This window comes from Sturnus vulgaris, chromosome 29, assembly GCF_052056855.1.
Source record: "Sturnus vulgaris isolate bStuVul1 chromosome 29, bStuVul1.hap1, whole genome shotgun sequence".
NCBI classification, from domain to species: domain Eukaryota; kingdom Metazoa; phylum Chordata; class Aves; order Passeriformes; family Sturnidae; genus Sturnus; species Sturnus vulgaris.
Genome location: NC_142271.1, coordinates 4,232,972 through 4,246,697, shown reverse-complemented (window position 1 = coordinate 4,246,697; position 13,726 = coordinate 4,232,972). Strand labels below are relative to the sequence as shown.

At 60.1% G+C, this 13,726-nt stretch overlaps 1 protein-coding gene across 1 annotated transcript; it reads right to left on the bottom strand.

Moving 5' to 3' along the window:
- Positions 1–3,229: 3,229 nt before the first annotated feature.
- Positions 3,230–13,257, bottom strand: PRELP (proline and arginine rich end leucine rich repeat protein). Its single transcript, XM_014872700.2, has 3 exons — positions 13,124–13,257; positions 7,043–7,994; positions 3,230–4,921 (listed from the first exon to the last, which is right to left on the bottom strand). Exons 2-3 carry the CDS (start codon positions 7,977–7,979, stop codon positions 4,743–4,745), a joined length of 1,116 nt encoding a protein of 371 aa, XP_014728186.1. The 5' UTR covers positions 7,980–7,994; positions 13,124–13,257; the 3' UTR covers positions 3,230–4,742.
- Between the last annotated feature and the right edge of the window lie 469 nt (positions 13,258–13,726).

Genomic DNA, 13,726 nt, shown 5'->3' with positions numbered 1-13,726 from the left:
AAGACAGCGCCACCCCTGGCACGGCCACACCCGGTGGTGCCACCAAAGAGGGACCCGGGGCTGTGTCCGGCCCCAGGGATGTCCCAAAACATCGGGGAGACCGGCCCGGGGTTTGGGGGGGCTGCACAGACGTCCCTCAGGGACCCCCAGTGACCAGCCCGGGGTTTGGGGGGGCTGCACAGACCCCCCCGGGGGTGGAAGGATGGGGACATTCAGCTGACTCAGCCCAATTCCCCTCCTGGGGGGGCTCAGCACCCCAAACCCTCACACTCTGGGGTGGTTTGGGGTTTTTTTGGGGAGGGGGAGCCGTTGTGGGTGCAGGGGGGCTCAGTACCCCAAACCTTCACACTCTGGGGTGGTTTTGGGGTTTTTTTGGGGAGGGGACCCTGTGTGAGTGCAGAGGGGGCTCAGCGCTGCTCCCCTCATTGGGGTAGGGTGGGAAACACCCCCCACCCCCGCCGTGTTCCCCCACCCCGGGGACAAAGCTCAGCTCGGGGGACCCTTTTGGGGGGCTGGGACACCCCAGGAGGGACAGGGCGAGCAGGGAAGCCCCCCCCCGAGCAGCCTCGTGCCCACCCACCCACCCACGGCCGCCAAAACGTTCCAGTCGCCAGCAGCGCATCTCCCCCCCACCCTCCCACCCCCCCGGATCACCCATCTGCTCGCGGGGACACCCCCGCAGCCCCCCCAGACCCCCGTGGGCACCTCAGCCCCCGTGTCCCCCCCTCGCCGGGACAGCCCCGGCCCCGCTCAGCACGGAGCGGCCGCTAATGTTCATTAAGCCGCTCATTAGGCGGCTCGGTGGGCACCGAGACGGAGGCGATGTGGCAGCTGGGGAGGTGTCAGAGCGGCTGGGGGGGGGGATGGCGGGGGTGGGGGGGGCTGGCCCAGGGTCCCCAGGGATGCGGGGTCCCCAGGGGTGAAGGGTCCTTGAGGGGTGAAGGGTCCCAAAGGGTAGTGGGGTTCCCAGGGATGAAGGATCCCAAAGGGATGAAGGATCCCAAAAAGGTGAAGGGCTCCCAGGGCAGTGAGATCCCCAGGGGGTGAAGGGTCCCAAAGGGCAGTGGGGTTCCCTGGGGTGAAGGGGTCCCCGGGGATGAAGAAGTCTCCGGGGATGAAGGGTCCTCAGGGGGTGAAGGGTCCCAAAGGGTAGTGGGGTTCCCTGGGGTCCCTGGGAGTGAAGGGTCCCCAGGACAGTGGGATCCCCTGGGCAGTTGGGTCCACGGAGCTGAAAAATCCCAAAAGGCAGCGGGGTCCTCAAGGGTGAAGGGTCCCCAGAGGGTGAAGGGGGTCCCAGGGATGAAGGATTCTCCGTGGATGAAGAGTTCCCAGAGGTGAAGGGGTCCCAAGGGGGTGAAGTGTCCCCAGGGCAATGGGGTGTTTGGGGTCTTTGCTTTTCCCATGAATGATGTCCTGTCCTTGTCCCCACAAGCAGCAGCCTCCCCTTGTCCCCCCTCAGCATTCCCTGCACCGTCGGTGTCACCTGGGCGGTCCCTGGGTCCCAAACGTCGCTGAGTGCCCAAAAGGGGCACTGAGAGCGGGAGGTCCCCGCTCAGCACCCACAAATGGGGTTGGGGGGTCACCACTGCAGGGGGGGATTGACTGGAGCCAGAATTCCCCCCGATCCCAATCCCTGAGGGTGACCCAGCACTGGGAACAGCAGCTGAGGAGCCCCCACCCCTCTAACCCCATTAATGAGGGGGGTCCCCGCGACCCCACAGCAGCAGCTTCCCACAACCCCAAACCCCACGGCGGCACCGAGGGGTGGCAGGGAGCAGCTTTGGGGTGCTCAGCTCTCCCGGGGGATGGCTCTGACATCCCTAGGGAATGAACCCCCCCCCCCGGCAGTGGGGGATTCACGCTCTGGTTACGAAACTGCGGGATTTGGGAGGGGTGGGCGCGTTCCTGCGCCTGCTCCGCACACCACAAACACACGGAGAGGGGCTCAGCCCCTCCCGGGAGCGGCCCCCCGGCTCATCCCACATCCTCACACCTTCCCCCACAGCCGTCCTCCCCCTCGGGACGGATTCACGTGGGGAGAGCGGCTCTGGGAGCGGCAGCGCCTTCGGGGACGCGCACAAGGAGAAGCCGCTGCCGCTGCCGCCCACCCCGCCCGTGGGGGGACACGCGGGGCCGAGCCGGGGGTGGGACAGGGGGGACAGGGACCCTGGGGACGGGATATGACCCACGGGGGTGGGTACAGGATTTTGGGATGGTGTTGTGCCTCATGGATGTGGGTACAGGATTTTGGGATGGGGATGTGCCCCATGAGTGTGGGTACGGGATTTTGGGATGGGGATGTGCCCCATGGGTGTGGGTACAGGATTTTGGGATGGGGATGTGCCCCATGAGTGTGGGTACAGGATTTTGGGATGGGGATGTGCCCCATGGGTGTGGGTACAGGATTTTGGGATGGGGATGTGCCCCACAGATACGGATGAAGGATTTTGGGATGGGGATGTGTCCCATGGATGTGGCTGTGAATCCCAGATCTTACAAGGAAAGGTGCAGGATTTTGGGATGGGACTGTGCCCCATGGATGTGGCCCTTGGCCCCAGATTTTGTAGGGAATGATTTGCGATGCTGGAATGGGGCTGTGATCCCATGGCTGTGACGCTGCATCCCAGATTTTAGATCCCGGGTTGGGAGAGTGGTCCTGGGGATCTCCACGCTGCTCCCAGCGGGAAGATCACCCCAAACCAGGGAGGTTTGTAGGGTTTCCCCTGGTGCCATGGGGCAGCTCACGGTTGTCACCCGCCCCGATGTTCGGTGTCACCTTCTGCCGGTGTGACAGCGGCGCTGGGAGCTGCAGCCAAGGTGAGGCTCTCCTAATTATCAGGGATGCTCATTAGGGAGAGCAGGAACCTGGCCTGCAGGTGTGACACCAGGGCAGCGAGCCCAACCTCTCAAACCCCAGTTTGGGGTCAAGGGACCTTGAATCCCTTAAATCCCTTAAATCCCTTAAATCCATCCCATTCCATGGGCAGGGACACCTTCCCCCACCCTGCTCCAACCTGGCCCTGGACACTTCCAGGGGATTCTCTGGGAATTCCATCCCAGCCCCTGCCCACCCTCCCAGCCAAGAATTCCTTCCCACATTCAGCATCACTCCAACCAAAACTCCCCAAACCCACCAACCCCCCAAAAACATTGTGAGAATTGTTCCCAAGCAAGGAAATTTTGCTGCTGGTTGGAGGAAGGCGAGGATGGATCAGGGAGAAGCTCGAGGTCCCTTGTGAATGATTTTATTTCCACTGCTGCAGGGAGTGGGAGTGAAAACCCCATAAAGTTGCCGGGTCGGGAGGTACACGTGGCTCTAGGAATATCTGTACATTCTACCAGTCTATATACACATCAGATATAAATATATATCAATCCAGGGGGGGAAAATTCGTCCGGGTTTAGGGTTGAAACCTGTCCCATCCAACTGCAGGGAGAGCTGGAAAGGAGATTTTATCGTCAGAAAAAAAAAAAAAAAAAGAATAAAAATCATTAATTAGCACGAGGTTTTAATTAATGGGGAAAAGGGGAGCATCCCTGTGCCAGCCGCAGGGGGAAGGACACGGTGCCCGTCCGTGGCCACCCCAGGAAGGGTCAGCTCTGCTGGCTGGACACAAAGGAGCTTTCTTTGGTTTATTTAATACTCATTGCAGTTGGATTTTGATTTTTTTTTTTTTCCCTCTCTAATGCTCGGCCTTTAAATCCAAATCCTGAGACTCAGGAAGAAAAGAAGAGAATAATCCCCCCTAAACCCGGACACCCGATAAATGCAGGTACAGCTACGGAAGGGGAAGCAATACATGTGAGGATGGGGAAGAGAAGGGATAAAAATAGCTCTTCCAAAGGATAATTCTTCCCTTTTCTTTCCCCTTCCTTTTATTTCTAATAAAAAAGGCAAAACCCAGTCGTGTGTGATTGGCTCCAGAGAGAAACTGAGCCGTGGATGTGGCCCTGAATCCTCAGATCTCAGAGGGAAGGATTCAGGATTTTGGGATGGGCTGTGACCCCACAGATGTGTCCCTTTACCCTCAGATTTTACAGGGGAGGATTCAGGATTTTGGGATGGGGCTGTGACCCCATGGATGTGTCTGTGTCCCCCCCAGCTCAGAGGGAAGGATTCAGGATTTTGGGGTGGGGCTGTGACCCCATGGATCGCTGCTGGGATGGGGGATTTGAAGCCGGGCAGGGCCTGGTCTTGCCCAGGGGGGTGTGGGAAGGTGTGGCCCACACAGGATCCAGGATCCCCTCCCTGCTCCATCCCAGCAAATCCCCAGCTCCAGGAGGAATTTCGATCCTCCCGCTCCAGAGAAATGCGGAGCCAAAGCTCTCCAGAAGAGCCAGGGTGACAGGAGTGTCCCCATCCCCTGTGATGGCCACATTGTCCATCCTCCTTCCACTTCCAGCTCCAAAATCCACCGGGAACCGTCCCCAGGAGCAGGGACACGCCCCGAGCCCCATCCGGACCGAACCCAAACCCCCCGAACTCTGCCGGGTGCCAAGGGAGAGACGGAGCCGGCTCCGGGCTTGGCCTGGGGGACAAGGACAAGGGTGGCAGCCGGGACAGGAGTGTCCCCAGGGAGCCACGAGTGTCCTGCAGGGGAGGAAAAGGGACGGGGAGAGGGATGGAGGAGAGCAGAGAGCAGGGGGAGAGGGAGGAGAGAGGGTCCCACGTGTCAAACGCCGCCGGGGGATGGTGGGGGGAAATGTCCGAGTTAAGCCGGGCCTGGAGAGGCAGGACGGGACTAAAACACCACGGACTGGAGCAGGCGGAAACACAGCATGAGATCCAGAGGGATGGGAGGCTTGAGCAGGTTCCCGTCCAGCCGCAGGTAACGCAGCCGGGGCACGCTGTCCAGGTCGGAGGGCGAGAAATCCTGGATGGACATCAGCGAGGTGGGGCAGATCTGAGTGCCGTTGATTTCTGTGGGAGAGGAGGAAGAGCGGGAATGGGGGTTAGGAAATTGGGAATGTCGGGAGGAATAGGGAATGTGGAGAGGAGGAACAGCAGGATGAGGGAAGAGGGAATGTGTAGAGGAATGGGGAATGTGGAGAGGAATGGGGAATGTGGATGGGAGGAAGAGCGGGAATGGGGGTTAGGGAATGGGGAATGTGGGGAGGAATAGGGAATGTGGAGAGGAGGAAGAGGGGGAATGGGGGTTAGGGAATGGGGAATGTCGGGAGGAATAGGGAATGTAGAGAGGAATGTGGAATGTGGGGAGGAATAGGGAATGTGGGGAGGAGAAACAGCAGGATGAGGGAACAGGGAATGTGGAGAGGAGGAACAGCGGGATAAGGGGATAGGGAAGGGGGAATGTGGAGAGGAATAGGGAATATGGAGAGAAGGAACAGCGGGAATGGGTGTTAGGGAATGGGGAATGTGGATGGGAGGAACAGCGGGATGAGGGTTAGGGAAAAGGGAATTTTGGCAGGAGGAACAGTGGGATATGGGTTTGGGAAAAGGGAATGTGGAGAGATGGAACAGCGGGATGCAGGTGAGGGAACAGGAAATGTGGAGTGGTGGAATGGCAGGATGTGGGTTAGGGGAAAGGGAATTTTGGCAGAAGGAACAGCGGGATACAGGTGGGGGAAAAGGGGAATATGGGCAGGGATTTTTGAACCCCCGCTGTTATTGAACCCCAAATTTGGGTTGTTTTGCCACCAAAAGGGACAATCCCAGCCTGTTCCCAAAGCCCCAGAGAGAGGGAAAATCTGGCTTTTGATCAGGAGCGAAGTAGGTCACGCTCCTCCGGAGCTCGGCGAGGGATGCGGTGACATTCCAGAGAGAAAAGGAATCATCCCGCTCCCGGAACCTGCCGAGCCGGCCCCGAGCTTCCCAAAAAAACATCAAGGAATCCCGCTCCAGCCCCGTCACACCGGAGAGAACGTCAGCACCCGGCTCGTTGCTCTCCTCTGGAATTCCACGTGTCCCTGCCCAGCCGGGAATGGAAAATAAACCCCGGGATTCTGATGTCAGCACCCGGCTCCAGGGATGGGAACCTTCTAAAAACCAGGCTGAGGAAAAGCTGGGTCAGGGCGTGCACGGGATTTCTCTCCATGGAAAACGCCGGCAGGACCTGGATACCGGGGATGTGGGAAACCACCAGGAGTCACCACCTGCACTCCAAGGTCCCCCCAGGCTCAAATTTGGTGGTGTTTAATTAAAATTCGGGTTAATGAGCATTGGAGCCAGATGTGATCACAGCAGGAGCTCCAACAGCGGAAACATCTGGGGAGACCTGGAATCCTGGAATATTGGAATCCTGGAATGGTTTGGGTTGGAAGGGACCGTAAAGATCACCCAGGGACACCTCCCACTGTCCTAGGGTGTCCCAGCCTCAATGTCCAGCCCGGCCTTGGGCACTCCCAGGGATCCAGGGGCAGCCACAGCTGCTCTGGGAATTCCATCCCAGCCAGGAATTCCTTCCCAATATCCCATCCAGCCCTGCCCTCTGGCAGTGGGAATCCATTCCCCGTGTCCTGCTCCTCCACCCCTCATCCCAAATCCATCTCCAGCTCTCCCGGAGCCCCTTTAGGCGTTGGAAAGCTGGATGGGAATTCGGTGGGATTCTGCCTCCTCCTCTCTCTGTTTCACACATCCCAGGCTCCTCTCCCGTGGAATTGCAGCTGGATTTCCCTGGAATGGTGTGGAACAGCCCTGGCTGCTCTGCCTCCATGGCAGCCGTGCTCTCCCCGTTCCTTCCCCGCTTCTGGAGCAGAGCTGGGATATTCCCTCACCACCCCCAGCTGCGCCTTTGGCATCTGCCCCTAAAACACGAGCCCAGGCTCTCCTCGTTAAATATCCCGATTTTGGCCAGGGAAAGAGCTCTTCCAAGGGCAGCTGGCCCCAAAGAAGACAACCAGGAAAAATCCTGCAGCACCGGGAGGGATTTCACTCTGCTCCTCCCCTTCCACCCTTGCAGCTCCCACCTCGTCCCTTTGAAGGGATCACATCCCGCCGGGTGAGAAACGGCTGGAAAACCTTTCCAAGGTTTTTCCTCCCCCCCCCAAAAAAAACCTTCCCCATCCCAGCCGTGGGACTCACTCTCGATGGAGTTGTTGTTCAGGTAAAGGTGCTCCAGCTTGGGGCTGATGAAGGGCACGTTGGTGAGCTTGTTGTGCGCCAGGTGCAGCACCAGCAGGTTGGTGAGGTTGAAGGAATTTTTGGGCAGCCCCTTATCCGAGATCTGGTTGTAGTTGAGCCGGATGAAGGCCAGGTTGGGAAACTCCTTGAAATAATCGCTGGGGATGTCCTCGATGTTGTTCCTGTCCAGGAAGAGCTGGTGGATGGCGCTGGGCACGCCGGGGGGCATCTTCCTCAGGATGTTGTGAGCCAGGTTGAGCTGCATGAGGTTCTTGAGCCCCTTGAAGGTGTTCTTGTTGAAGACACCATCGCTCAGCTTGTTGTGGTGCAGGTCCAGCAGCACCAGGTTCTCCAGCTTGTTGAAAACACCGGCGGGGATCCTGGAGATCTGATTCCTGCTGAGCCGCAGCTGCTCCAGGTTGGGCGGCAGAAAGGCGGGCACCTCCTTCAGCTGATTCCTCTCCATGTAGAGGAAAATGAGATTTTCCAGCTTCTCCAGCACCTTCCTGTCCACCTTGCGGATGCGGTTGTTGTCCAGGTTGACCCATTTGAGGCCGGTGGCGTTGCGGAAGGACTCCTCGGGCAGGTCGGCGATGAAGTTGTTCTGCAGGTACAGGTAGTGGATGCGGGGCGGGATCACGGGCACCGTGCGCAGGTTGCGGCTGTCGCAGTACAGCGCCGACGGGAAATCGGGCGGGCAGTAACACTCCCGGGGACAATCGGGGAAGATGGAAGGAGGGCCCGGAGGGAGGGGAGGGGGCAGCTCCGTGGGCTCCGCGGGCTCCTCGAAGGGTGCGGGAGGCCGGGTGGGTCTGCGGGGGGGTTTCCGGCGCTGCCCGCTCGCCACCGGTGCCAGGGCGAGTGCCAGAGGGAGGAGGAGCGCCAGCGCCGCCTTCATGGTCCGGGTGTTTTCCTGCAGGGACACGAGGAGAGGGGGTTTGGGAAGGGCTTGGTGGAGGAATTGGGGTTGGGAAGGGCTTGGTGGAGGAATTGTCACCTCCCCACCCTCATCCCCTGTGTTCCTCTTCCTGTTGGAAGTCGCCTTCAAATCCAGCCCCTCTCCAGAGCAGGAGTCCCTATCCCTGTTATCCATGGAATTCCCAGCCCTGCCTCACCATTATCCACAGGATCCCTTTGGCTCACCATTATCCATGAGATCCCTCTCTCGTTCACCATTATCCATGGGATCCCTCTGGCTCATCACTATCCACGGGATTCCTCTCCCTTGCTCATCATTATCCATAGGATTCTTCTCCCTGCCCCACCATTATCCATGGAATTCCTCTCCCTGCCTCGCCATTATCCACAGGATCCCTTTGGCTCACCATTATCCATGAAGAAAATCCAAGGAAGAAGTGAAATGGACTGGGAAGTGCTGCTGATTTTTTGACACTTTTGGAGGGAAATCCAGCACAGCAGAGTGGGATTCTCTGCCCCTCCTCCCTTTCCAGCCCATTTCCAGCTCTCCCTACACCTGGAACCCAAAATTTCCATCATCCCTGGAGAGGGAAAAGCCCCCACCCAAGCCGGGAGCAGCAGAAGCAGCCCACACCAACCCCTGCTGCTTCCCAGCGGGATCTGCATCCCACCCTGCACGGACCACCCTCTTCCAGGGCCACCTCTGCCAGCTCCAGCTCCCTTTGAAGAGATCCCTCTCTTTCCTGAGGCTCCAAGGAATTGATTTTCTCCAGGAAAAAAAAAATCCCGTTTTCACCCTCCCCTGCAGGCCCAGCCTATTCCTCCCGGCTCCATCTGGCTCTGGTTAACCCCGAGCCGGCTGCTTTCCATCAGGGCTCTGGCATCTCGCTGGGGGAAGGGAGGAGCCCAGAGCTGCCGGATCCTGAGCCCAGCAGAGCTGCAGCAGGTCCTGCTTTGGGATGGATGTGATCCTGTCCCCCACATTCCGGATTCAGTGTCTGGAAAACGGGAATATCGGGATCTGCTGTTTGTGCAGTGCTCTTCCCATTCCGTCAGCATCCTGCTCCTTCCCCGGCCACAGCACACGGATCTCGCTCCGTGTTGTTCCAGAACTTCCCATGAGGTCCCAGAAATTTCTATGGGGTCCCAGAGCTTTCCCTGAGGTCCCAGAGCTTTCCCTGAGGTCCCAGAGCTTCCCATGGAGTTTTTCCTCTGCTCCAGAACCTGGATTTTAACCCCCACAAACACCCGAGGTGGGCTGAGGTCTGAGCTTGGATGCAGAGGTGGGGAAGCAGCTGGGAGGTGACATTCGAGCTGGGAGGTGACATTCGAGCTGGAAGGTGACATTCCATCCAGGACACAATATTCCAGCCGGGACACGCTGTGATGCAGGCGTTGGATCCCCGCGGGCCACCCAACAATGTCCCAGCAGGGTGTGGGGACAGGGCAGCGCTGTCACCCCGTCCCCTCCACACGAGGATTTGACATCCCAGATGTTTGGGGACTCGGCACGGAGCGGGAAGAGCCACCAGAGCCAGGAATCCCGGCTGGAGGGTGACAACATCCTGTGGAATTCCGTCAGCACGAACGGGCAGGGGTGGGAGGCTGGGGCCGCCCCTTTTATCCGCCCCACATCCCCGCGGGGACTGTCCCTGCCCCGTGGCACTGCCACCACCCTTCCCCGATGCCCGCCTGGGGAAAGAAGGACTCACTTCTAAGAAAACTGCAGGAAAGCAGTGACATTCCCCCCCCAAAAAAACGACCAAAAAACGGGGATGCAGCAAGCCCGAGGCCGCCACAAGCTCCACGATCTCCTCCAACCCGCTGGAAGATTCCAAGCCAGCTCTCCCTGGATGTGGAAAAGCTGGAAGTCTGTTCTCCATCCAGTTGGATTTACTGGCATTGAATGCCAGGAGCTGAATTCCCAAATCCCACTCCCTGATCCCCAGCACAGCCCCAGCCCTGCCAAGCTCCCCTCCCGAGCTTCACGGCCGGGACAGCTCCAATTCCAGCTGCCCACAAGGAATCCGCGCCACTGGAACAAAGTTAAGTCATGGAGCAACGGAGGAATTCAGGAAACCGACGGCCCTGGAGTAGAAAAAAGGCTCAATTCATGGATAAAACCAGTCCTGACACCTCCCAAGCCGCTGAGCTCGGCCTGGCTGCAACACCAAGGCACCCAACAAATCCCGAGGTTTTTCCCAGAAGGAGGCAGCTGCTTCCTCAGCCGTGCCGGTTACAATGGACAAAAAAAAAAAAATTAAAAATAAATCAGCGCAACAGCTGGAAATTCCAGCCCTGAATGCCACTGGGGTTTGCTTTGCACATAGTTTCTCTTCCCTGCATCCCACTAAACCCCCAGCTCCCAGCAGCGCTGGCTGCCAGCCCCGGGATGGGCGCCAAGGGCAGGGAGAAGCCGCCACCCCGGGGCGAGAGGGAGCCGTGCAAAGGTCGCCGCAGAGGGGGATTTGTCACCGGCAGAAGCCCCCGCGCTGTCCCTCGGGTTCCTCCCGCAGCGCTCAGGGCAGAGGGAGCAGCTGGATCCGGATATTTGTCCGAGATCCCGCTCCTGCAGAGGGATAAAGGGAATTTTAACTCTGGGAGAGGCAGGAAAAGCCTGGATGGTTGGGGTAGGGCCCCTTTCCAGCTCGTTGTTAGCTCCTCTCGCACATTCCCGCAATTCCCGATACCCCTGGTGGGGGAGAAGCCCCCTTGCAGCCTGGGAACGGGAATGTCGGGGAGCGAGATAAAAATAACCACAAGGATCGGGCAAAGCTCCTTCCTTGGCTTCCCTCGCGTCCAGCACCGCTCGTGTCTCTGCGAGAGCCCGACCCAGCACGGAGCTCCTTATCCAGCGGCTCTGGAGCGCCGGGAATCGTGGAAAAGGGGGAGGGCAGCCGGGCTGTCACCCAGGCGTCGCCGGGGTCCCTTGGGAAGCGCAGCCCTGATGTAACAACCCCGCGGTTCTCGGCCTTTCCCAGCCCTTTCCCAGCCGGCAGTGGAGCCGGGCTGGAGCCGGGACATTCCCGCTGGGAATGCGCTGGGTCCAGGCAGGGATGGGTGACACCCGCCAGGACTCGGCCAGGACACGGCGACAGCAGCGCGGGGCTGTGCCAGGAGGGTCCTCGCAGTCCCCGGGATTATTCCCAAATCCTCATCCCGTCCTCTGCTCCCAGATCCCCACATTCCTCGGGATTATTCCCAAATCCTCATCCCGTCCTCTGCTCCCAGATCCCCACAGTCCCCAGGATCGTTCCCTGGGTCCTCTGTTGGTCCCTACAGTCCCTGGGATCATTCCCGAAGCCTCATCCCCTCCTCTGCTAATCCCCACAATTCCCAGGATTATTCCCAAAGGTTCATCCCGTTCTTTGCTCCCAGGGCCCCACAGTCCCCGGGATCATTCCCAGAGTCCTCTTCTGGTCTCTACAGTCCCCGGGATCATTCCCGAAGCCTCATCCCCTCCTCTGCTGGTCCCCACAATTCCCAGGATCATTCCCGAAATCTCATCCCCTCCTCTGCTCCCTCCTCCCGCAGCAGCTCCCTGCCCCTGGCAGGGCGCATTTCCCGCTGCTCCCTCGGTGTCAGCAATTCCTCCTTCCCTGCGTGTCCCGACCCTTCCCAGCGCCGCTCCCGGCTCGGATCCCGCTGCCTCACGCAGTGGGAACGGCTGGACAGGGACAAAAGCGGATCCTGGCAGGAGCCGCTGCCAAAGCGCCGCCGGCCCGGACCCCACACACGCCCCGCTCGCCCCCCCAAGCCGCTGCCTCGCCCCGTTCCTCTTCTCCCTCGGGCTGGGAAACGGCTCCGACGCCTCATTCCCTCCTCTGCAGCCTCTTCCAAGGGCACGGGAAAGCTCCCACGGCTGCGCTTTGATCTCTTCCCGGCTGGAAGCGCTGATCCCTCATTCCCCGGGGAGCAGGGACAGCATTCCCGCATTTTGGGTGTCCCAGGGAAGGACGCTGCGCTTCCCGGGAGGCGGCTCTGGGATGTGGTGGGAGCCACACTGGGATCCCAAGATCCCAGAATCGCAGGATCCCAGGGAAGTTTCCGATCCCTCACGTGCCAGGGGGATGGATTCCCATGTTTCCCTTTGGAGCTGCTTTTCCCTAAACCTCTCCAGCCGGCGGGGAAGGGCAAGTTTGGGACGAGCCTTTTCCAAGTAACAAAAATTCTTTTTTCCCAGGATTTCGGCGAACATCGCTTCCCGCTTCTTCCTCCCATCGTCTCCTGGCGGAGCGGGGACAAAGAGGGGGCTCCAAACGGGACCCCCGAGGGGGGCGCGGGGAGGGGGCTGCACCTCCCCACCCACCTGGAAAACTGGGATTGCATCCCCTGGGAATGTTCAGTGCGATCCCGGCAGGAAAGAAGGGCTTTACCACCTACATTTTGGGCAGAAAAGCAGCGGCCCTGGAGCTGTCGGGATGTTCACTCCCACCCCACTCCGGTCCCTTCCCAAATTCCCTGTTCCCATTCCGGCACAGGGAGATGGGAGCAGCCCCCCAGAGCCCCCCCCCACCAGCTCCGTGCTCAGCCCCAGGCAGGACAAGGTGTCCCGATGTCCCCAAAGTCCCGATGTCCTGGTGACATTCCTGGCTCCGGAGGGGTCCCTCCTCCTCTCAGCCTCTCCCTTTCCTCCTTTGTTTTCCCATGGCTGGGGATGTTCCTGGCCATGGCCGGGGCTCTGCAGCCCCCACGGCTCCCCCAGTTCCGGCCCCCGGCGCCCCCAGTTTGGGCTCTGCAACCCCCGCCCCCCCCCCCCCCCCCCAATTTGGCTGCAGAGCCAAAGGTGCTGGGGACACACAAAGGGCACCTCAGCGTCCCCCAAAAAGCGCCTGGCAGCGCTGTCACACCCCCCGGGCTTCCCTGTGACCCCACAGCCCCCAAATCCCCCCCTCCTCCACCCCACGGCGAGAGAAACTCCTGGAACCGGAGCGGAGGGAAAGAACAAAGACTCCAGAGCGCTGCGGGACAGAAGAACCAAGAGGAGAGGGGGGAGAAGAGGAAGAGCAGATGTTTTTGGGGATGGGAGGGAGGCTGGAGAGGGCAGAGCATCGTGGCGTCCTGGGTGGGAGGCTCAGGCAAGGTGAGAAGAGCCTGGGGGGGAAACACCTGCCCAGAGCTTACCTGTGTGCACCTCTCCCTCCTCCTGCCTCCTATTAATCCCCAAGACAAGTTTCTCTCTGGTTTCTCTCTCTCCCTCCTCCTCCTCCTCCTCCTCCTCCTCCACCTCCTCCTCCACCTCCTCCTCCTCCTCCTCCTCTCCGCTCCGCCACGAGCGAGCCCGGCCGGGGCGCGGGGGTTTTGTTGCTGGGAGCGGTGGGAGCTCGGGGGGGCGGAGGGCTGGGAGGGCTGGGAGCACTGGGAGGGAGGGCTGGGAGCACTGGGAGGGCTGGGAGCGAGGCACGGTGACAACAATCACGTCTTTCTCTGGCAGCCGGGCGCGGCGGGCTCGGCGCACACGCGGCTCTGGCTCTCGGCAACAATTCCTCCTCCTCCTCCTCCTCCTCCTCCTCCTCCTCCTCTCGCTCCTGCTGCTGCTGCGGAGGCAGCTCCTTGTTTCAAAACAAAGCTAATTAATCACGGAATAAGCCCTGCCCTCGCCGCCGGCTCCGCTTTCCCAGGAGCGGGCTGCAGCTTTCCCGAGGGTGGGTGTCCCCTGTCGCCACCCACAGGGACTCCCGGCTGTCCCCACATCCCGATTTCGCGGCCCCTCAGATGGAACCTGGA